Source organism: Miniopterus schreibersii, assembly GCF_964146895.1.
Source record: "Miniopterus schreibersii genome assembly, chromosome: 6".
In the NCBI taxonomy this organism is placed as follows: domain Eukaryota; kingdom Metazoa; phylum Chordata; class Mammalia; order Chiroptera; family Miniopteridae; genus Miniopterus; species Miniopterus schreibersii.
The window spans coordinates 85,842,973-85,868,207 of record NC_138107.1 but is presented as its reverse complement, the minus strand read 5'-3'; the positions used below and the strand labels follow the sequence as shown (position 1 = coordinate 85,868,207).

Genomic DNA, 25,235 nt, shown 5'->3' with positions numbered 1-25,235 from the left:
ACATTCTTAGACACTAAATAATTCATGCTGCTCTAAAACTTTTAGGAAAATCTAAGTTGTTTGTATGGAAAATAATACAATAACTAAGAAGGAATAATATAAGAATAAACTCTGTTTCCTGTACGCACAACTGTAAACTTATTTTTGCCCCACCCTGTATTTCTATTTCCTCAAATTTTCTAGGTCTGACCGAGAGACATAAGCCTGAGAGAATGACAGACCTTGGGAGGCGAAAGGGGGCGAGACTCAGAGATGAGCACACACACTCCCCAGGGACACAGCCAGGAGCCACAGTCAGGGGACACAGAGCAAGTCAGACAGGTGCACAGGTGGGGCCAGTGAGACAAACAGAGAAAGGCTTTCATGAAGTAACTGCTTGTGGCTTCTCTGGGTATCGAAGAAAAGTACTTAAAATACCTTTTAAAAATAAAATAAAACCTAACCTATTCCAACAAATCAAATTATTTTCATAGCTTTTTAAAAGAAATGTATAAACTTGTAATCAGCTTTCAAAACCAACGCACACAGGTTATTGGTCACTATCCAAGTATCCAGCCTCGAACAGCTTGGTGCCGCCCACGGCCCGCAGAGAGTGGGTGGGAGCCCGTGAAACGTGACCGTTTAACATCCACCAGAGAGTAGCTGGAGCAGCTGCTACAGCCACAAATATTCTGGAAGAAACTTCGGGCTGGGAAGCTACGTTTCATCCTTTGTGTCTCTAACTCCCAAATCTGCTGCCGGAGGCCAGTTTCAATGCGAGGCTTCTCAAGGGAACAACCGATTACCGTGCCCCTCCTGCAAGGCACAGCGTGTTCTAAAGACATGGATCAGACACACATCGCTTCTTGGAAGGTAACTGGTCTTTGGTCTTCAAGTCTCCTGCGCGCAATAAACTAGATTCTTTCAGAAACATTCACTGTCCTCCCTCCTGAAGCAGAGTAGCCTTCCCTGCCCCACGGAGAGGTCACGGTCATAGTCACGGTCACAGCCATGGTCAGCAGCCTTGTTTGGCCATGAGTCTCAGCAGATGTGCTGCCAACAGAAGCTGTGAGACACTGCATGTGCGGCACCCTACCATATGGTCCAGTGACCCAGCATGAGGAAGACATGCCTGGGAGCTGCTGTCCCTTCGGCCTGGGTCTCAGAATCAAATTTGAGGGGAAGAATAAATACCTGGAGTCAGCAATACCTGGAGCCTAGCCCAGCCCTATCCCCAGGTGACCCACAGGCACAGAGAAAAAGAAATACTGTTTATTAAAAGGCACTGAGATTTTGGGAAGTATTTGTTACACAGCATCACTGGGCAATAGCAGACTAATACAGCTTATCAATTCACTTTATACTTATACTTATGTGAAATTAATCCTCCTAAGGCTGAATCTGACCACCTCTGTTTCCTGTTCAAGCATCTCAACTAGTGGCTGAGTCCAGTCCTTTTTCCTCAGATGGGCATCCAAGGGCCTCAGGGTGGCTGGTGTCTAAGTTTTCCAGACTTTCCTCCCATTTCTCCCCTTTACGGGAAGTAGTCTACCATGACCATCCTAAGGTCACAGTAGATACCCTGAGTGCTACAACCTTGTCAAATACTTTTTTTCACAAGTAGCTAACTTTTCATGAGCAGGCAGAAAGCTTGTCAAGGGCAGGAAGCCTGTCCTATGTTAATTTGCATTCTACTTGCATCTAACAACCAGTGAACAAACATTTCTGGATTAGCTGTAAATGCTTGCTTTCCAAGGCATTCCACAGACAAGGCCTGACTCCTCAACTTGACCCTCAACATCCACTCTATAGACTTCTACCCCTGTTTTGACATCAACATCCACCTCAGACACCCAGAGGGAAGAGGGTCCTAACGTGAGTGAGAGGGGGAACGCGGCCTCATTGAATGAATCTGCATCTGTAAAATTATACTTACAGAGCATGGCTTCCAGGCCTCAAAAGATGATAGCTATTTATTTATATAAATTTTTCAAGCTTGCAAATCACCTTAGCAATGCTTTGCTGGAAGTAGGGCCTCCTGTCAGAGGCCACTGCTCTCTGTGACAGGTGAGCCATTCCCAGCGCATCCCAAGGGCCTGACCTTGATGGCAGAACCTGGAGAGGGTCAGAGAAAGTCCATTTCCAGGGTTCTCAAACTGGACTCTGCCTAAAAGCCCCCTAGGCAGTTCGCGAAAGTGCAGACTCCTAAACCCGGGTGTTCCATGTTAAGGAATTAATATCTACTTACATGTACTTATGCCCATAACAAACATGTTATGAAGGAAATTATTCTGAATTATCAAAGACTTTGTAGAATTTTATTTTATTTTGGTTATTGCCTCAAAAGCATCCCTAGACTCTTCTGCAATTTGTTTTTATGAGAGAAACTCTTGGTAGCAGAGCACAGGGGATCTTACTGTGGGGAGAGCAGTTGAGAGGAGCTTGCCGGGTAAGGGTGGGTTTCTCTGGCTGAAACAAAAGGGTGGCTCCAGCGACAGCCCAAAGACTCAAGGAAGACAGAGCAAAACTGAGAGAAGAGCTGGGGCACAGCCAGGGACAGGAGAAGGGGACGGATGTGAAACACAGGAAATGAGAACTGGCAGGTAGAGACGGAGAAAACGGTGTACTGACAACCAGGACCCCTTCTAATTGGACATAAGAGGAAGAGAAAAGGCTCCCAGGGAAGAATGTCATCTTACAGCCAAATGAGTCAGAAAGGTGACCTGGAACTCTGTCATCTGTCCCCTGAGCTGTTAACACGAAATCACTGATAACGAGTGATGGAATTAAAACCCATCTCTTTCTGAAAACCACTTGAGCTGCTAATGAGAAAACCAGGAATAAGTCAGCGCCAAAAATACACGCCCACGTTCTTCTGTGCACGGCTTAGGGCTGGGTAAACTCGGCTCTGAGCTGTATCAACGTATAAACCTCTTCTGAAAACGGCAGTCTCCAGCACAGCCGTGAAACGAGCCCCGGCTCTCTCTAAATCTTGCAAGGTGTGAGTTACATCACAGTGACAGTAACGTTCCTTGACTTATCTGTCATTTTGCAAGTCTCATTAAACCCTCGGTGCACCACAATAGATTATCTGTGAAAAGAAAAACCTCTAAGCTAGTCCTCGGCTGAAAGATCTCATGACTGTATGTGCTCATTTCAAGCCAGACGTGGGGACACAATTGTGGGCCAGTCTGAGGCACGCAGGAACTTTCCGGAGAGGTCAATGAGAGGGAGAGGGAGGAAACACAACAGGCAGCTTGCATCCAAAGGCATTAATTAGAATGACTGACATATTTTATCACAGGATCTATTGCTTCAACCAAAGAGACACTGAGAAAAAAGTGACAGGCTAATGCGAAGGGTTTTCCTATATCTACAAAAAATAATAATTTTGTTTGCTCATTTTTGATGGTTATATGCTCATAGTTTTCTCATCTTACTGCATTGGTTAGAAAAGCTAGAAAAAATTAGCAGTGATAGAGGACATCCTAATTTGTTCCTAACTTTAATGTAAATAATTCAATATTTTGCTATTAAAAAAAGTTAGTTTTAAAAAAAGCATTGGTTTTCTACTGTTGAAGAGCAAATGACCACAAATGTAGTGGCTTTCAACAACAGATTCATTGCTTCGAAATTTTAGTGGGTCAGGAGCCCAGTTTAGGGCCTCACCAGGCTAAGCTCACAAAGGCGGGGGTGCAGGTCTCAGGTGGACTTGGATCCTGATCTTTCCAAGCTCAGCGCAGTTAGAGGGTTCACTTCCTCTCCCCCCCGCCCATGTGCAACCCCCCGCCCCCCATCCTCAAGCCAGCAACGCGAGTTGACTCCCCCTGCTTGGAATCTCTCCATCTTTGTTCTTGAAGGGCTCTGTGATCACAGTGGGCCCACCTGGATGTCCCAGGAGCCTCTCCCTAATTTAAGGAGAGTTCATTAGTAACCCTAATGGCACCTGCAGCCATGGGGCAATTCCGCAGGATGACAATCAGAGACCCAAATTCTGTCCGGTCAGGCGTGGCTCAGCGGTTGAGCGTTGACCTGGGATCCAGGCGATTGGGGTTCGATTCCCGGTCAGGGCACATGCCCAGGTTGTGGGCTCGATCCCCAGCAGGGGGTGTGTGGGAGGCAGCCAATCAATGGCACTCTCCTCATCGATGTTTCTGTCTCTCTCCCTCTCGCTTCCTCTCTCTGAAATCAATAAAGATTTTTTAAAAAATAAAAATTCTGCCAACCATGCCTCCCATCTCGGTTTTCTGAGTTTTAGAGTTAGAAATGGGTGCCAGGTTGCAGTAAACCTCTGTTTAGTATCTATAATCATGATCATATACTTTTGGCCTTTGACCTATTGATATATTAATAGGTTTAATGACATTGAAAAATAACCACATTCCTGGAATACACCTTTCTCTGTCTCAATGACCAATCCTTTTACTATACTGCTATGAAAGTGGCTATGTCACCATGCTGGCTCCAAACACTTATAAATGAGATTCCTTCTTGCATGTTATTTCTGTCCGGTTGGGGGGTTATTCCATCTTGCAGAAATGAACGGAAAAGCCGTCCGACCTGCTCCAAGCTCGGAAACACTGTTCAGAGCACAGGGAGAGGCCATCAGGTCCAGCATCTCTCTCAGATAATTGTTCAGTCAACCCCTCAGTTTCTCATAGTCACCTCGTTAAGTTTTCCTCTCTTTCTTTGGCTAATTTCCCATAAAACAATGTTTCATTGAGATTTTCATATCAATCGGTACACAAAATATTTCCAATAACTAAAAAACCCCACACAACTCACCTAGATCTGTCTCATTTGATTTCCACTTGGTTATTTTCTCTGTCTTACCAGAAGTTCACCTTTTTGTTATTTTCCACAGAATTAGTTCTGGTATCACTTCTTTTTTTTCTGTTCTCTTCCTGTTTTTCTTAAGTTTATGCTGCTATCCCCTTTCTGTCTTCTTGAGATGGATGCTATGTTTGTGTATTTGCTTCTAAGTTCGGTTTTGGTTTCTTGTAGCTGGACTTTTAAAAACTTATTTCATGGGCCAGTCACCATCCAAGTAAACTTCCTGTTTGGGGAGAATCCCAAAATAGGCGCAAGGCAGGCGCCACCCTCCCGCCCGGTTACAGAAGCTAAAGTGGGGGGTCGCCTCTGCCCCTCCTTGGTGCCTGGGATGGAAGCGCAATAGGCCAGGAGCTCCCGCCAGGCCTCGGAGCCCAGCACCCCTGGTGCCCCCAGACAGGGTCATGGCTCTAAGCTGACGTAGCCGCAGAGTTAGAACCCAGGGGTGGTGCAACAAACACCTTGATCATGGCCCCTGGGCCTCTGTGGTGTCCTGTTGCAGATGTGACCGGCTTCTGGCAGCCTCCCCGCCTCTCCAGGCTCTTCCTGGCTTCTGAGCCTGGTTCTCCAGCCCTTTCCTTCATTTCTATGAGCTACCCGATAGTTTTCCAAACAATTCCTTTTCTGCTCAGGTTAACTGTTTTGTATGTTTAAAATTTAGAATTATTGATCGGCAGAGTTTTCTTTTGCACGGTTCTTATTGTCATTTTCTAACTATTCCACAACTGCAATTTTGAAGCTTCTGTCACCCAAGAGTTATGATGTAAAGCTTTTAAAAATATTACGATTGGTTAGGTTTATGTATTATATCTCTGTGGCTGATTTCCAGTTTTACTGTTGTGTCATCAGATACATGGTCTGTGCAAACAACCTGCTTTTAGGAAGTTAGGACTTTTCATGTGGCCTTATATGATTACTTTTTGTAAATGTTCTATAAACAGTTTAAAAGGATAAGTATACTTTTTAGAAACAAAGTTCAGCATCTACTTATGAATTATGTCCCTTATTTTATTACTTTTAGTTTGTTTACCTAAGCCATCAAAACTGGAGTTATGCTATTGTTTCTCACTAGAAGTGTGTTTATAACAAATTATCCTTGCATTTTCTAACAAACTTTATATGTTTTATGCAGTGTTATTTGGTGCATGTAGGTTGATGGCTACATTTTTCATTGTAGTCTTTACAATTACTCTCTTTGACCCATGTAATAAGATAACTATAATGCTTTCTACCTTGAATTGTCCTTGGCCTCTTCTTGATAATGATCTGTGGGGACTGTCTTTGATTTTCATGCATCCAGCTGTCAGCACAGTGCCTGACACACAGGTGCTCATTAAATGTGAGGGAGAAACTAGGATCCTGGGAACTAGGGGACACAGTAAAGCCCTGTTTGTTTTGGCTCCTTGTAGGATACAAATGACAGTTTACTCCACCCCCTTTAAATGACAAATTTTCCTGTGGGAAGTTTATGGCCCTCTCACCACCCAAATAGTTAATGGAAATCCCAGAGTGCTGCCCACACTTCAGAATGGAGGGCAGCTACAACTCCGACTCTCATATCAGTACAACTGTGAGGCAGCCACGGGCCCTCTGGGCGGCGGGGCCACACAGCAGAGTGCACACAGACAGGATATCTGCAGGCCCAGCTCAGGAACCCACATCCCACAGGAAGCAGCTGGATGGGGGGGCACTGAACGGCAGAGGGAGGCCATGCAGCAAAGTGCCCAGGAGAGAGAGAGCACAGCAAGGAAGGCGTGGAAGGAGAAAGGGGTTTATAAGGATTTTTAAAGATGAGGTGAAGCTCTTCCAAAAACAAGAGGAAAGGATATCAAGTCCCTGTAGAGGGTGTCTGGAGGTTCTTTGTGCCACCGACAACAAAAATGACAGAAGGGGACAGAAGAAAATGGGGCCAGCCCCCCGGAAGAGTCTGGCAATGCTGAGAGCTCCCCAGGGACTCCCACAGCCTCAGGGCTTCCTGCACCATCTTCCCTGTCCTCACAGCTCCTCCAGATGTGGCACTGCCCTGCAGAGAGGGTCCCCTTCCCAGGCAGGGCAGAGGTAAGGGACCCAGGCGGTTGCCAAGTCCAGAGGCCACCTCTCAGCCTCCAGGCCAAGTGCCCTCTGCCTGATCCAAGTTAGACAGTTAGACACTGGCCCGGAGCCCACCCCAGTCAGGGAAGGGGGAGGGGACTGGTGGGACTTCAGAATGTGCACAACCTTCAAGGACCCCACCGGCGCCCGCATGCTTTCCAGCCGAGGGAGCCTAGGGGCTGAGAGAGCAGAGCTGGCTCCAGTGCCCAGCTGCTGGTTGTTGCCTCGACGGACAAACAACCCAAACACTGTTTCAAGTGTACACAAGTGACTTGATGACTACACAGAGAGAGAACAGAGAGAGCGAGCGAGAGAGTCAGAGAAAGACGGAAACAGGTAACGAGGTCAGGGAGAGAGAGGAAATCTGCTTCAGTGCGCAGATCGTCTAAATCCTGCCAGATTACAGGAACACAGGGGACTCCTGGCACTGTGGGACAAACCTCGTGCTCCACAGTATTTCAGAGCATACGGCATTTGTCTGGTTACTCGTGGCAACGGCATTCGTGACAAGCACTTCCTGAGCCCTCAGTGGGCGTCAGGCCGTACTGGGCGCTTGCTGGGCACTATGTCACCTAATCGCTAAAAGACACCCAGGAGATAGGACCATGGTAACTCTATTTTACAGATGTGGAAACAGCTGGGGGTGGTCAGATAACCTGCCCAGTTGCCAGTTTATCAATGACAGGACCAGGACTCAGGCCTGGGTCTGTCTGTCTTCAGAGCCATGTCCCCAGTCACTGGGCTCTGCTAGCAGGTTCTATATTCGCACCCCAATGTGCTCCCCAAGAAAGCTTTTCCTCTGTCTTCGACTCTGCTCTCATTTCAAACTTACTTAACAAAGAAAAACACTCTTCTGAACAGCAACAGCCTGGGAAACTGCATTTTCCCTCTCTCCTCTCCCAGTGCAAAGCAGCATTTATCTGTGTGCCTAGAAAGGACCAACCCAGACCTAGTCATTACTCAGGGAAGGGAAGCCACGAGAGTCAACCCCAGGTCTCAGCACATCACCGTATGTTATTCCCTGGCTGCAAAGAACAGAATTCTTTCAATAAAAACTCTCCATCTAAAAATAAAATAGTGGCAAACTCTGCCATTACACTTCTCAGTCGGGGACATCTGCTCTCCACTCTAGTTCCTGGATGCAGAAGGTCCAACTCGCTGGTCTGCCAATGGGTCCCTGCAAACCCCGAATGCAGCTTAACGAACTGGAAAAATAAAGCTGTGTAGGTCTGAGCACTGTGTAATTTCTGCGAGTAGCTTTATTTTAAAATCAACTGTGTGCTACTTATTTCACCTGTCCTCCACAGAGCGGGCCCCTGATCAGGGAGTTGCCAAGCTTCAGCCCTAGAACCACCAAATGACTCTTAGATGCAGCTTTGGCAACGGGCTTTTGGTCCAGTGTTCCTCCTCTCGAACCCATCCCCCAAGCTCTCTCCTTCTTCTCCTTTCCTGTCACCATTCTGCGTCTCCCAGTTAGGGGACCCCGGAGTGCTGGGCTGCTACCGTGACTTGGATTATCAGAGGGGCAGCAGAAGGGCTTCTGGGTATTACAGACTAGTGACTCTTATTTTCTCAGCTGGTAGTTTCTATAAGAGAGGACACTATCTTAGTTATACCATAGGAGAAGCACATCATTCTCTGGGGTTGATGTCTCAATTTTAAAGGGGATCTTACATCTATTCCATCAGGGTTCCTTAAGGAACACGTAAACCTAAGGGCAATGGAGGGAACAGATGTGAGAATTACACGATCTTTAGAAAGTGGTTTGTAATAATACAAAGGGGGTTTTAAAACACTATGGGATGGGAAAGAAAGTTGTGCCATGATTAGAAAATCTAGCCTAGAAATAGGAAACAGAGAATTGAGACCATCTGATATAAGTGAGCGAACAGAAAGGGTCAGGTGGCTAGTGAGGGGTGAACATTCCATAAATGATAAAGAGGAGGTGCCCAGTAACCTCCTCAGGTTCACAGTTAAAGTCCCTACCTATAAATACCAACTGGACTAAGTCACTGGGCTCCAGGGCAAGGCATGCAAAACAACAGATTTTATGTGAAAAAATGTAACTTACATACATTCCATCACATAATATATGTAAGAGCAGAATTACAACCCAAGAAAGGGTCCTGAAAACCCTACAGATGGTTCCCCTGAAGATACGTAAGCCACTGTGATGTGTTGGCTTATAGTGTCCTCAAGATGGGCATGGGGCTGGAGTCACCAAGAAGGGTATGAGAAATGAAACAACGGCTGCTATTTATCCCTGTAGAAACCCTGATGTGCCCTCACATCAAGGGCCAGGTATAGTTTGGTCATCCCACCTGCAGAAGGCTATAGGAAATCAAGAAATTGTCCAGAGAAAGCCAATCAAAAATATCAAGGGAGCAGCAGTAATAACGGAAACAGTGCTAACAATTACAGAGCATTCGCCACACACCAGGCACTACTCTAAGTGCTTTACGTGTGTTAAATCATTTATTCTCTCAACCATCCCATGAGGGAGGTACTGGACTGTTATTGACCCCATTGTAGAGATGAGAAAACCAAGGCACAGAGAGTTGAAGTAGCCTGTCTAAGTCACGAAGTTAGTATCTGCACCCCCACCACGGGGTGCCAGATTCCAGGCTCTTAACTACAGGCTACTTCCTACCCAGACAAGACTGAACAGAAGTCCATGCTGTTCCACTGGGGAGCAAAGGCTAAAGGTAATTTATGTAGGTTAATAAAACCACGACAAGGCCTGATAGGGAAACCATGGGCTTCCTAACAAATTGTAGATGATTCAAGTGAGAATGAAGTACATTTCAGACAAACAGGAGGAAAACTGCTGTGCACAGCAGGAAGTACATGATACCATTTTATTTTCCCCAAGGGGAATTGAGACAGCATATTCCAGTAGACTCAGAGTTTTGGCAATTGCTAATGTGTTACTGAGGGAACGGATTTGTTCCGAGGACTCGATCCTTTCTGGTAGGAGGTAACAGGATTTAGCTGCCTACTTGCTCAGGAACGTCCCTGGATATTTCCCTCAGAGGTAGCCTATGGGACTGAGGAAACGACTGCTTTCCCTGGTGCGCAAAGCTTTTGCCCATTTCTCACTGCCCTTCCTGCACCTTGGGGCTTCTGCTGTCTCCTTGCCAAACTCATCTCAGAAGCTCCGGCCCGGGAAAGGGCGTGTCTGTGGCTGTGGGTAGCAGCTCTCAGTCTGAAGTGACAGGAAGTGCTTGTCAAATAATTCCAAGGGGTTGGGGACCCACGTCAGTTGTAGAAATCCTGTGGGTGGGTTGTGGCCTAACAGTAGGGCCAAGTCTTACAATGAAGGGCCTCTGGGCCCCACTGTGTTCCCTCGATCTGGTCCCTAGTCTGTCCTGGGGAAGCCAGTAGGAAGACAAGGGAGGTCTTGGTGGTCTCTGGGAAGGGTGACAACCCTAACTGTAGCCTGGAAGTCTCCTGGCCACTGCCCCCTTTTCTCTCCCTCACTTCAAATGCTTCCAGCTCCCCACACCCGCAGCCCACGGAGGACTTGGGAGAACCCTACAAAGCACATCCGGCAATTCCTGCAGCCAGCTCGCTGGGCAGGGGGGTGCCTGGGCGTGAAATGGTTTTATTTCAAGTGCCTGCTGCCTGGTAGCTCCAAGGAACGAAGAGCCCTCACCTGGGGTGTGTGCTCAGGAAGAAGGCCTAGGGCACTGCACTGGGGCAGCGGGTGTCTCAGGGCGGAAAAGAGAAAACCAGAGCGTGGTACCATGAGGCTTGGTGGCTGGGTCGTGGCAGGAGGCAAGGACGCTGAAATATTAACTCTTACTGAGTTGTTCAGTTTCCCAGGATTAAAGAGACCCACATGCCGACTCTGTTCAGCACAGTCTGTTCAAAGGAAACCGGCCACGCCATCAGCTGCAGGCATTTGAGCACAAGCGCTGGAGCTGGGAACGGAGGCGATTTCTACTCACCTACGCAGTTATCGCAAAGGCTACAGTGAGAGGCACGAGGGGGCCGGAAAATCTTGCAGGTGAAACAATATTTAAGTTTCACAGTCTGGCCATTGATGATGACTTCTTTGGTTCTGGGGGGTGGGCGGTACCCCCCTGAACTGGTGCCGTTGGCGATATCTGTGGAGAAAAGGAAGACCACACGCCCTTAGCAGAGCAGCAACCTCCGCGGCCCCTCCGCCTAGGGGTCCGGAGTCTGCATTCCCAGGTGCAACGCGCACCCTGGCCTCGGGTCCTGCGCCTTCTGGGAGGCTCCTGACACCTGTCACATGAATGCACCGGGGCCCCGGGGGTTCCTTTCCACACAGGTGGGAGTGGACCCAAGGCTGAGCTCTGGCCAGTGGGGTGGGAACCTCCTCGGAGCTGCGCCCACTCTCCTCTCTGGCCCCAGGACCACCTGGGAGCCACAGCCTGGGGGCCCTGAATGACCCACCACACACAAGAGGCCGGCCCCTGAGAACTCGTCACTGGGCCACAGTGACATGGGCGCCACATTCCTAGTGTGAAACATCTGGAGGTCTGGTTTCACCCGTTACAGCAGCTAGCACTGCCCTAATTAATACTGCGGGTGACAGTTACTGAAGGAACACTTTACCCTCCAGTGTACCCAAACAGAGTTCAAATGCCTCTGCATTTTAACCACTAGCCTCCTCGAAAATACCAGGTATTGGATGGGGGGGTGGGGAATACAGATTTAAATATATATATGAAATCATTAAGTGTATATTTAAAAAAAATAATGTCTATACTTTGTCTATTGTCTGAATTTTTCTTTTTTAGAATTTTTTTTAAATGTTGAAGAAAATGCAAATATGTCTAATTTTTAAGTTTCATGTTATCTTCCAGCCTGGTTCTGTCCCTGAGTTCATATTAGAATCACAGGGAGCTTTAAAAACTCCCCTAACTCATGGACCCGTCCCCACACCCATTAAATCAGTCACCAGAGATGACCGCAATGTGTTGCAGGGGTGAGAACCCTGCTCTACAGGAAGGTAAAACATCCAGCTTATCCTCATGTGCACCCCTCCCAGCCCTCGGAAGTTGCCAGAGAGAACTGGGGCAGCTGGCTGTGCAGTCAGAACAGGCCACAGGGGCATGGGGGTAGCGAGGATATCTGTGTGGCCTTCGCTTAGGGCTCTGATGGAGAACACAGGCGGAGCAGATGCTAGTGGCTGGAGGAAATCTCAGGGACCTTTACAGTGACCCTCAAAACAAAGCTAGTTCACTTGAATCCATATACACTTGAAGGGCACTCGAGACTGACAACTGCAACATACTTCTGGGCAATTTCCAAAGTGGTAGGAAGGAGTTCCATCATCCGTTCAGGCCCCCCAGAGAGCCTAGGCAGGAATCGCGTGGAGAGCTGTCAAAACTACCGATAGTCGGCCCTCGGAGATCCTGATTTCATTGGTGGGGGACAGTCTGGCATCAGGGGTCTCAAAAGCTCCCCAGGTGTTGGACTCCGCAGCCAATGTTGAGGACCAGGGCTCCAGGCCTCTCACTCCAAGTGCGGGCCAGGCAGCATCTGCTCATCCAGTGCTTGTCAGAGAAGCAGGTTCTGGGCCCGGGGCCCCGAACTAGTGCCGCAGAACCTGCATTTGCCAAGATGCCCCGGGATTCGTGCACGTGGAAGTCTGAGAACCCTGCTCTGGGGGCCTGTGGATACTCCCCAGCCCCACATCATCCACGCCTCTTACTCTCACATTCCGCTTTATCAGGTAGCCCAAAACACTCACGTGTGTTTTGCTCACATGAAGCCGCTTCACAAATCACTCCCAGCCACCCACGCATTTTCCTGGGAAGAACCTGGCGATTTGGAACAGCAGGTGGTATCTGTAGAGAGGCCCCCTATGCCCTCCCGGCAGGGTCCCCCTAACTCACTGACAGAATCCACGTGATGATTTCAGGCCCCTCCCCTTTACGCTGATCTCCTTTAAGAGCCTCCCAGAGCCCCGAAACCTGCCCCTAGCCCCTTAGCCTAAGGCTTGGTATTTGTAAAGATACCTACCCCATTGGTAGGGGGACATTCTGAGTGATTACTATTCATGGAAAATCACAGTTCCACAAGCAGGTGAGAGGAGAGGAAGGAGAGTTGAGGGACCCGAGGGAGAGAAGGCAGGGAGGTGGAAAAGTGAGGAGCAGGCTTTCTACTTTACCTCTGTGAGGACAACCCTTCTACTTAGAATGATAAACGGCTGTGGGGCCATCCCAAGGACTCTGGGTGGCCTTGCTGAGCAGGACACCCTCTCTTGGCATGTGCCCTGCCTGCCTGGCACCCCAGGTGGCTGCCCTATGGAATGGTGCTAAGTTCAGCAGGAATCTGGAGAGGCACTGAGCTCCGAATTCACACACCCTGATCAACCGATCCGGTAATGAGGAGAACACAAAGAGACGGCCAGGCTGTGTACTTCCCCGAACACCGGGGTGAAATAACTGGCTTTGAACACATCAGAGATAAGGTCAGATTTCTACCGGTGCCCAGTGGGTGCCACTGATGCCTAAATTAATTATGACCTCGTGCCTCACCAGCCTTCTGTCAGCTGTTACATCTACTGTGTCTGTTTAGCTCTCGCAAACATAGGTAGAAAAACTAGAAAGTCAGATACGGGTTTAAAGCAACCAGAACCCAATCAACAATATTTGTGTTCATTGAATCAGGAAAGTTTAAAAACTGATTTGTCAAGGAGATGTTTTAAAAGCAGGGATGACAAACTCATCCACACTAGAACGACTACTGAACACGCCCAGTCCTGCACACCAATGGCTTGAAAGGGTATTTGCCAGCCGTCAAGACAGACCAGTGAACCCGTAGTTCCAAAGCACAGGCCTCCTTGCGCTCCCTAACCGGCAAGGCTGCTCCACACTTGAATGTGACGTGTCCTCCACGGGGGCCTCCCACCCTGCTGTCTGTGGAGAGAGCCCTGATCCTCAGGCCCAGCTCAAGCTTCCCACCAGCAGTTGTTTGTTTCCTCCTTCGGGATGTTTCTGTACTTAGCTCATTTATCTATCCAGTCATAGCTCTGTATTGTGCTATTAGGCGCCAGTGCTGTGCTGGGGCGGAGGGGGGGAAACAGCAGGAACTAAACAGACTGTCTCTGCTGGTGGTTTCACGGGCTGGAGGGGAGACCGGGACCATGCCTGATGCGGTACCTAGCACAGTAGGTCCTCAAGAACTGCCTGCTGAATGGAAGGCCAACTGCCCTGGCAGGTAGGGAGCAATGATTTGGGGTGCACAGGACTGATGCCTCCACTCTGCCATGCTCACTGGTCAGTCACACTGCCCAGTGACTCCTCCCTCCCCAGAAATGCCGGTGACAAGGTCCTTCTGAGGCTGCCACTCGTTTTCAATGTGTCCATAGCCGCTGCTGGTCCAGAGACCCATCTCACACAGCCAGTCAGAGCCACCCGGGAGGGCCAGACACGACGGGCAGCTGACTACTTCAGGGTAACGCAAAGTTGCTGTTTCTTTCACACGATAAATTCAACAGCCACCCCAGACCAATGGCTTCCAGGCAGGGCCCATACAGGAGAGATGGGGGTCCTGGGGCCCTAAGTCCAGGGCTTCAAATGCCCACCTGAGGACAAAAGAAGTGTCTCTTTACCGTTCAGACTGACACCAAAGGCCTTTGTGAAATCTCTCATCCTGGGGGTGACCAGCACCCGTCCCTGCGCCGTGGGGCACGGAAGGCGGGGTTGCTGTTCTAATCTGGAATTAGCGTGTTTTTGGTTTTGGATTTTGTTGTTGCATCAATTCTGCCTCTGCTGCTTAGGGCTGCTCTTTGTGGTTTAGACACAGCTGCCCAAAAGGATAACTGAAGTCTGCAAGAGCTGAAGGCCAAAGAACACTTAGAACTTGGAGGGGAACCTCTAATAGTCCTGCAGTTTAAATGAGTCAGTGTTTCTCAAGGACATTTGTATACACAAGCATTTTGAAAGAAAACTTAAAAGCTTAAAACAGTCTTTTCCTTCATGAAGCCCCACTCTCCCCACCCCCGTTGTTGAGAGTTGAAGCAGGAACCGTAACACACTCAGCCGACAGGCAGAGAATTAGGGGCCCGGGAGAGCTGGTGAGTGTGAGGCCTGGGGTGCAAAACTGCTTGTTGCCTGTTTTTCACTCAAAGAGATGTCCCGGGCTTGCCAGAGATTTTAATTAAGTTGTTTGTCAATATACACCCATTTCAAAGCTGCTCTCCAAAAAGTAAGTCATCTTCATTCCTTTCCTTTCCTTTTTTTTTTTTTAAAAATATGTCTATTGATTTCAGAGAGAGGAAGGGGGGGAGAGAGAAGCATCAATGATGAGAGAGTCATTGATCGGCTGCCTCCCGCACGCCCCCTGCTGGGGATCGAGCCCACAACCCGGGCATGTGCCCTGATCAGGAATCGAACCACGATCCTGGATCCTAGGTCAACGCTCAACTGCTGAGCCACACCTGGCTGGGCTTCATTTCTTTAAAAAAAAATATTTTTTTATTGACTTTAGAGAGAGAGGAAGGGAGAGGGAGAGATAGAAACATTGATTGGCTGCTGCCTCCTGCACGCCCCCTACTGGAGATCATGCCTGCAACCCAGGCATGTGCCCTGGCGTGGGATCCATCAGTGACCTTGTGCTTCACGGGCTGACACTCAACCACTGAGCCACACTGGCTGGGCTCATCTTCATTCCCGAGGGAGTAGCAGAGCTCACATCTGGAGAGACCCATTTGTCTGCCATCTTACTCAGTCCTGCCCCAAATTCGGGGACAAAATTGTTAAACTTTTCTAATCCGCACCCGAGGATATGTTTCTTATTGATTTTTAGACAGAGGGAGGGGGAGAGAGAGAGAAAAACATCAATCAGCTCTCTCCCATACATGCCCCACTGGGGGGGTCACACCCGCAACCGAGGTATCTGCCCTGACCGGGAATCGAACCCGCAACTTTTTGGTGTATGGGACTATGCTCCAACTAACTGAGCCACCTGGCCGGGGCAAGATTACTGAGCTTTTTAAATTGTTGACCTTCACCACACAGTGGTCTACCTTACACGTGATTTTGCTTTCCAGGTTTCAGTTATGCATAGTCAACTATGGTCCAAAAACATTAAATGGAAAATTCCAGAAATAAACAATTCATTACTTTCAGATCGTGCGCTGAGTACTTCACTTCGTGCCATCACGGAGGCACCGAGTCATCTCACAGCATCGCAAGCAGGGCGAGTCCAGTACACTGAGACAGTCTGAGAGAGACCACACTCACGTCACCTTTACTACCGTATACTGTTAAAACTGTTCTATTTTATTAGTTATTGTTAACCTCTTCCTGTGCCTAATTTATAAATTAAACTTTATCATAGGTGTGTATGTACAGAAAAAGCAGAGTCTACATAGGGTTCGGCACTAGCCTCGGTTTCAGGCATCCACTGGGGGCCTTGGACGTATCCTTCGTGGATAAGGGGGGACTTACTGTATAAAGTAACGAACTCAGCTTTTTAAAATGCAAAGGGGAAAATTCCAACTTCCAAAGGGTGTAGATTATGACTCTTAGCCTTCACCAAAAGGATTCAGAAGGGTGGTGTCTCCCGGTGCGCTGCTGTTTCACAGACGGCTCGCCAGCTGACACAGCGTCACCGAGCAGGAGGCGACGCCGAGGGAAGGCAGTGCCCCGCCCCGCCCCGCCCCGCCCGGATACGCGCCACGGGGACGGCGACAGGCTCCACACCACGTCCTCGGGACTGAGTCGACCGCACGCGCCGGAGCACAGCTGCGGGAGCCGACAGGTCTGGCCTTTCCTGAGGCCCCTTGCTCTGGGGCTCTGCAGCGTCCGGGGCACAAGCCACCAAGCCTTGGGATGGCTGGCACATCGTGAAGGAAGATGGGTAGGAGCTATTCAACCCGGTCTCTGGGCTGGACAGATGCTATGATGTTCACAGCTATCAGAAGCTCTTTTTTGCGGGGGGCCTGTTATATCTATCTCACTAATTAATGCAATTACAGACAAGAAAAAGAAAGTGCTTAGTAGCTATGACCTTTTTAATTTTCACTAACTGAGTTAATCCAAAATATGCTTGTAGCAAAATGAAAATTAATGACCGTCTCATTTTTTGCCACATTATATTTTCCACATGGGTGCCAGAGCCTTTCCCTTCAATGTGAAATAAATCAAGGTTGCTTTGTCCTTGCAAAGTCTTCGTTTCTCTTAAACTTTGTTAAAGTCCTCTGAGCACACACATGAAACTGCTGTGCTGCATAAATGAAGACCAATTCTTCTACCAGAGGCCAAAGCTAGAAATGTCTGTGTGTTTCTACTCCATAGGTCACAGCTTCTGTGTTGTCAGAAACTACTAAATATTATATGATGACAGAGATCAATTTGGGAGGTTAGTGTTTGCAATATTATAAGACAAGCAGATGAGAGCAACGGCGAAAACTGGGCACTAGAACTCATGTCAAGGCAGGGCCGTGTTTCACCATTATCACAGGAAAATGTGATAGCCTTTTATTGAAGTCTGAGCGGCATCAATACAAAGGCATCAGCAAGGACCTGAATGCAAGGACCAGCTTATATCTCATGCTGTATAGTATAGTAATGTTATAAGACTTTACCTTTACTGAGGAAAGGAAAACGAAGGATGCCAGTACAGAACTACTGGACAGTATTTAAAAATGCACAGTATTTTAAAGGAAAAATGCCCATCGATCAGACTGGTTAAAATGAATAGGAATCTTCAGGGACTAGTATCAATTAATCAATATTTATCTACCTATCTACATACAAATTCCAAATGTTTTAAAATATATATATTAGCAATAACCATTTGATAAGGGATAAAATCCCATTTACAACAGAAAAAAATCACAAAACTCTAGGAATAAGTCTAATAAAAAAACGGTAGTAGGTCTCATATGAAAAAAACTATAAAACAATATAGAGATTTAAGAAGGTTTTGAAAAACATAGAGAGACATTCTATATCCAGGAGTGTATTTTATTTTTATTTATTTACTTATTTATAAGAGCTAAAAAAGAATCTGTTTTCAAAATCATGTACAATGTGAGTCCATATTTGTGTAAAAATATATTATGCAGAGAAAAAATACTGGAGGGCACATCAAAATGCTAACCACGGACACCTCTGGTAGGATTAAATAAATTCATTAAAAATAAAGAATGAAATTATTTTTTATGCTTTTCAAGGTTTCTACAACCTATATTTGTAATGAGCAATAGAAAGGTTACTTTTAAAACAGAGTTTGGAAAGGGGCATAAAACATTTGCAAAAGGGACTGAGGTAGTTTTCGCTCCCTACAGTTCCTAAAGTTAGAGGTCAATGGGAATATCTCTGCTCCTTATAAAACTAAGTATAAATTCATAGGTTTCACCAATGGCTTTAAAAACATGCCCTCTCTGCCTCACCTGGAGGCTGGCTGTAACAGGATTCTGAGGTTCTTTTTTCATCGCCTGAAACTCAGGAGGTTACGTGACTCATCGGGGGCCACTGGCAGCTCTTGGGATTTTAATTCTCCTCTTGGGCCTCTGGCAGCCACACGGGACTAAAGGTGGGGAAGTCACAAAATTAGGTCACAATGCAGATGATCTCAGCATACCATTTACCTCTAGGAAAAGTGCCTTTCATGCTACTGGGCACTGCGCTCTCACCTGCCCAAGTATCGTCCAGATTTTGCGCCAGGAGAAAGCAAGGGGAAAAGAGCATTTTCCTGGGCGTCGGGAGGCCCGGTTGCATTGTCCACACTCTGCCGCCACCGTGTGACTCAGCTCCTCCGGGTTCCTCAGATCTGTAGGACAGGGGCTGGAGAGAGGACTGATGAGGTTCCTGTGTTGGGGTGTAGGATTCCGTACAGGGCTGTGTTCCCCAACTTTTTGGCTCCACTTTGCTCTGTGCTCCTCAAAGGCATTAAGTTTAAATTAACGCTAACTCGCTACCTTGTCCGTGAACACATTTCTTGTATTTTGCTGCAGTCCCACCGGCAGATGGCACGTGGGTTGAAGGTACACAGGAGGTAAGCGCCGAATGAGTGCTTGCGAACCTCAGCCCAGCCCGCCATTAAACCAACACCCGAACTCAACGCCGTCCCACTTACAGAGACTGAATGAAATGATTCCGATACTCTGACTGGATGCGGCAGCGAGGGTGAGTTCCTTCACTAACACAGGCTCACCGACAGTCTCCAGCACCTCACCCAAGGGCCCACCCTTGCCTCAGTGAACCCACAGCGGCCTCCAAAGGCCCAGACCTGTGAGGTGTCTGGTGCCAGGTCTGAAAAAAGGCCAAGAGTGAGCTTTATCTAAACTTGAGCATGACACTGGCGGTGGCAACTTGGTCTGCTCTTACCGCTCGTTGGTGCTTTAATAAAGGACTGCAGGTGTCGGGAAATAAAACCGTGAGCGCGGAAGAGAATTCAGATGAATTATTTACTAGCAAGCACCTTGTGATCAATAGCAGCACAGTCTAGACCTTGACAAAAACAAAACAATTTCATTTTTCTCTGTATTCTTTCCAGTGCTCACAGCCACGGTCAACAACACGCTAAATGTCTGTGGGATTAGACTGGATGAACAGCAAACTGAGTTCCACTTCCAGAGATCAGCAGGCGATGGTAACCCATTTGTACCGGATCAGCCAGCACGTGTGCGCTGAGGGCCTGGCGCCCCCGAGCCGCGCAGCTGAGCGCCGCTGTTGCTCAGCTTCGTTTCTCAGGGCTCGGGTTCTACACGTGATGGTGGCCTCGGTCGAGTGCTCACCGCGTATGTTCCAGTGGGTTTGACGCGGCACCTGACACAATGCTACGGTCACGCTGTCTAGGAGGCCGGCTGTTTTCAGTTTCTTCAGGCTGATGTATCCTGACAGTCAGCATAGACACGCAAAATTCATTTATCCATTCGGCGCTTGTCGCACATTTACGTTGCTCCTAATTCTTTACCACTATTATAAATTACTCACTTCTCTCTCGAGGAAGGCTTAAATTTTGTTCCCGGAAGGTCTGTAAAGTGAGTCCTACTTCAATTTCCTTTCACACTGGATTTCTTCCATTGTCGTTATTTTGGTTCCCACATTCGCTTCTAAAGCTCGATACAACGTGGAAAGATAGTTCCTAATGCTCCTTCTACAAATTCTAGGTCTTTAACATCTTCCCATCGGACTTTTTTCTGTGAAAAACATTTATACCTGGTGTCCTACAAAAAAATATTCACGATAACCTGGAGCTTGAAATGAGGAAACACAAAACAGTGAAAGAAGTGATTTGAATATCACTTTAACTGAGCGATGAAGTGTCCATGAAATATAAGCGGCACTTTTCTTCCATGAGGTGCCCTCTACGAGGGCGGGGGGCTGAGCTCTCTCCTTTAGACAAAGGCCAGGCGGGTCCCTCTGTCAGGTTCCCTCCTCCGGCGCTGCCAACGGCCCATCGCACCAGCAGGAGGAGGCGAGCGGCTGACCCCGGAGCGGGGTCTGCAGGGCTCTGGCGGGGAGAAGAGAGCATCAGGGGGGAAGGAGCCCACTCTGGCCCCTCGGCAGAGCCCGCGGCACACCTGGCTCAGGAGGCTGCCAGGCCGCCGGGGGCTGGGGCTGCAACCCGCTTGCCACAGAGCTGGCGCGGCCTCCGACGGCCACCTGCGTCCGGTGAGTCACCTGTGCCGTCTGCTTCTGGCATCGCGATCAGACTCACTGTGTCCGTAATTGCTCAAATGTGCAAACAGTTATTAAAATATTGATGAAAGGAAACCAACAACCATTTATCCCCGCGGAAGAGCAGTTGTTAACCGCCTTTATCTCGGAGAGCCCCAGAAACCTCTCAATCATGGCGCTGTTTGTGCTTTGAGCTGTAATGATGCTGAAGTATGAGTGGAATCAGAAGTGCTCACTTTCCCCGGCAACTGGAGCCGGGCAGCCCTCTCCACGGCCAGGTGACCCTTCCAGATGTTTTCTCCTCTAGCAACTCCTCCCTCTCTGGCTCAGCCAGCAAGGAGAAGGCGCCTCCAACAGAGGAGAAATCGCCATTGCACGTTATTTAAACTCTGTTATATGGTTTCACACTCCCAAAGTTCACTGGATGATTTTTGCAAAATGCAAGAGCAATAATTTTTATTTTAGTACTAACCCCCCAGAACCAGCCAGTGCAGTCAAGTGGAAAAATGGAATCACAAGGACCTGAAATGAGCATCTCAGACAGAAGAAATAAAACCAAAAACACAATTTTTTGCCTTTCATTGCTTTAGCCTGAATCCAATCTTTCTCTATTGATGGGCTGTTGCCTTTCTTATATTAGAAATTCCTCTTCCCACACACTCCAATTCCATTTCAGCTTCAAAGTCATTGGTTTTGCTTTCCTCTGGAGTTGCTAATGGCTGCATGCCCGCGCTCTGGATGGGCCACTCTTGTCCCTAAATGGCCCATTGGGGGCTCTCTGGCTGATGGATGGCTTGGAAGCAGTTTCCCTCTGGTAACCAAAATGGGCCCAGGTGGGAAATGAACCACAAGCCCGCATTCTTGCACACTAGGGAGCAAACGGGAAGCAGGGGGTGGCAGAGATGCCACCATGCTCAGAGTAATTACCAGCCGTACGTGCTCTGGAATGGCAGCATTGCCGCTGGGAAGCTTAGTGACCCGCCGTCGAGTGTGGGGGCCACAGCCACTGTTGCTCTCGGACACTAAAACTGTGTGTCTGGTCTCAACTGGGATGTGTTGCAGGTGTAAACTGCACACCAGATTTGAAAGAATTAGTACAGAAAGGAGAATGTAAACTATCTCAATACTCTCTAGATAGTGATCACATGTTCAAACGATAATATTGTGAAGAACTGGGTAACAAAATATATCACTCAAACTGATTTCACCTGTTCCCTTTTACTACTAAAATGTGGCTTCTAGAACATTTAAAACGGCACGTGTGGCTTCCATGTGTAGCTCACGGTACACTTCTATTGGGTAGGGCTGGTTTAGGGTGTCGAAAACACTGGTGTGTTGCTGTCATTTCTTTTTTTTTTTTTAACCCTCACCTGAGGATATTTTTTCCATTGCTTTTCAGAAAGAGTGGAAGGGAGAGAGAGAGAAACATCGAGGTGAGAGACACATCGATTGGTTGCCTCCCCCATGCGCCCTGACCGGCATGGAATCGAACCAGGGGCCCTTTAGTCTGAGGGCCGATGCTCTAAGCACCGAGCTAAACCGGCCAGGGCTAGCCATCACCTTTCCTGGTCTATCCCTCGATAGACGGCAACCATCTCCTCCCACGGCCGCCCGAGCCCCGGCCTGCCCAGGCCTCCCCGGCCACCTCCTGCTCAAAGCCCCACTTCAGTCATCACCCTAGTCTCCCTCTCTGCTCCTTCTTGGGGCCAACAGAACTGAGCTGTCTGCTTGCACCCTTCATCTCTAGTACTTTTTTATACCGAATACATGTTGAAATGATAATATTTTGGATATCCTGGATTAAAATATATTATTAACACTAATTTCACCTGTTCCTTCCCATTGTTTAAAATGTCAGTGCTGGAAAACTTGCAGTTACACGTGGGGTTTGTGTTGTGTTTCTAGTGGACAAGCTGATCAGCATCGCTCTGTGTTACTTTTATCTTGTGAGGCCACTGGAGATTTTAGCCTATTCCCATCCTGCTGATTTCCACTGAGTGAAAGGAGCAACCCACCCACCATTCACTCCCTCAAGGACCCTTGGACTTCAAGTGTCCATCCTTAAAGGAAAACAGATTTTTCAAAGTGCACACTCCAAGTTTTGATGGCCCATACTATGGCATTCACCCACCTGGAGTTCTGTTTTCTAGAAGGTTCTAATCTACAGTTTCCAAATAAATGGTCTTCACGTCTATCCAACTGCATAAGCCAAATTTTTCCGACAGGAGCCTCAGAAGGTAAATTTGGATAAGTGACAAGTGTGAGGAATTTTCCCTTCCTCTCCCTGGAGGCAAGAAGAGCCCTCACTGAGGACCCCGCCATTCTCCCCGCCGGCACCTCCTCCTCTGCCCTCTCTTGCATGTACCTTCCACCCTCCATGCGCTGGCCACAGCTGAGTCCCACTGCCCACCCCCAGCTCCGGACTACACAGCAAACGCCCTCTACTCGTGTTCTCATGTCCTTAGGCAGCGGTTCTGGGCCTCAGAACTTCTCCACAAGAGACACAAAGTACCGTTGCTCTGTCTCCCACAACCCAGACTTGTGTTTTCCAGGGCACAGAAGGGAAGGGAGACATAGCCCTCCTAAAACTGGCTGTCATCCCCCCTCTACAGCACTCAACTTCAAAAGGAAGGAGGAGACAGTTTACCGGGAAAGCAAATGGTGAGTTGGTTTGACTATAACTGAGGGTCAAGGGTGATTATCGTGGGATAGTCTCGTCAATATCGCAGAGCCCACCCCCCAAGATGACGTCTCAGCAAAGCTCCATGTTCACAGACGATGTGAGCCCACAAATGACGAGGGGGCATCCACAGCAGTGAGGGACAAGCAGGGGCGCTAAGGCATGCTGTTTGGCAAGGGGCTCTTGGTTAAACCGGATCCCTAGTCCAGACTCCAGCCACAAATACGCAGACGCTTATGAGGAAGCAGGGTGTGGGATGGCTCCCTAGTCTGCCAGAAAAAAAAAGATGCTCCCTAGAAAACCTCAGTGGACCACCACCTATGGCTTCTTTGGCCCCTCTGGCCCCTTCTCTAACGCCTCTCGGGCACCTGCTCAGCCTCCCCGCAGAGGCCCCGCTGCCTCCTCGCCCAGGTCCTTCTCCTTCCTCCTCATGGAGTCTTTTGTTTCCTTTCGTTCCTGAGCTGCCTTTCCTGCACTTGTAATAAGAAAATGCCTCCCACTTCCAGGCACAAAGGGCCTGCCCACTCCTCTGATTAACCTCCTCCCGGGCATTTCTCTCCTGAAAAGCTATTCTCCCCTCCCCGCCTCCACATGCCCAGTGGCCCCTCCACTGGGGCTGGATCTCAGCCCAACAGCCCTGCTGATTCTTGGAAGAAGGGCTTTATCTTTGACTTCCCTCTAAACCTTATTGGTGGACTGACTCGCTCCTTCGCTGAAAAGAGCTATTGTTTCACCCTCTTGCTTTACCTCCCAAGCACACCAGCTAAATAATGACAGTAATATTCCAGTGAGTCATTTAAACATCTCACTTACGTTGCAGCACCTACAGTTCACCTGTTGAATTTCCATGGGTGTGCATGTAGCTCTGCCTTCTAAAATTATTAACAGCATATATCTTCCCTTCTGTTTAAGTAGTTGAACAGACTATAAATAAACCTTCAAAAGTATTTAGATCCCCAGAGTTTCACGGTCAAGCAAAGGAGGAGGAAGGATTTACTTCTAGAACCAGAATGATAATGCTAGAATGGATCACTGTGCTCAGTGGGTGTACTGCACATACCGTGAAATCAAGGCCCAGAGAAGCAAAAACATTTCCCAAGGTCACAAAGCAAGTGGAAGAGCTGGGACTCAGGATCAGCCAATTTAACCAATAACCACAGAGTTAGGTCTAATAAAAACATATATGGACTTTGAAATCAATAAAGCACTATCTAAAGAGATGGCATTTATTAATATAGTTATTCTTAATAAATAATACAAAATAAGATGCCACTTACAGGTACTGCAAGGAGGTTATAACACTGAATGCTCAAAGTAAATGAATGTGTAGTTAAAATATGACCTGAGAGCTTAAGAGGAAGGGAAGCAGATGCTGACTGGGAGAGGAAGTCACGGGTTCGGTCACAGTCACGGTCACTGCTGGGAGGTGGCAAGAATCAAGGCCGGGCTTCTCAGCTTTCAGGAACCAAAACAATCTTGTTAGTTTAAAAGGCAGGTTTTGGCTCAGTCGGTGGGCCAGGGCCTGGGGTTCTGCCTTTCTAATAAGCTCCCAGGTGATGTTGGTGTGGCTCTTCCACGGACTCGCTTTGAGTAGCCAAGATTTAGGGATTCGGTTTCAGAAGCAAAAAAGTCCAAGGAGAGGTGCAGGACCCGGATGTGAAGTCAGGACCCCAGGGCTAGAGTCCAGGGATACACCGATTAGCTCTGTGTGAGTACAGGTGGGTTCGTACCTGTTTCCTTCTGAGCCTAAGTCTACTGGTCTTTAAACTGAAGGGGTTGTCCAGGATGATCCCAAGATTGCTGGAATGTTCTGTGACGCAGAGCACTGCAGCGGACCGGCACACCTGGAGTCAGAAAGCCCTTTCACGAGCTCAAAGGGTTCTACGCATCCGCAGCGGCCTCAGCACCCCTGCCTGGGCAAGGGGGCCTTTCATCTCCATTAACCTTTCATCTCCAGGCCACCTGCCCTTTCCTTTGGCCGTATGCTTGAACCATGTGGCCCTAATTTTTCCACCCTTTCCTGCCACTTGATCCTGTGCTTC

The 25,235-nt window shown here is 48.3% G+C and overlaps 1 protein-coding gene across 5 annotated transcripts in view; it reads right to left on the bottom strand.

Annotated features, from left to right (window-relative positions):
* ZDHHC14 (zDHHC palmitoyltransferase 14) overlaps positions 1-25,235 on the bottom strand; it is a 151,088-nt gene that overhangs the window by 31,497 nt on the left and 94,356 nt on the right. For 4 of the 5 annotated variants that reach the window (XM_081139898.1, XM_081139900.1, XM_081139899.1 and 1 more), the window contains one exon: positions 10,851-11,009. The exons of the other annotated variant lie outside the window; for it this stretch is intronic. In XM_081139898.1, coding sequence (XP_080996024.1) covers positions 10,851-11,009 — 159 coding nt within the window. The remainder of the gene's footprint in view (positions 1-10,850; positions 11,010-25,235) is intronic. 5 annotated transcript variants of the gene reach the window in all.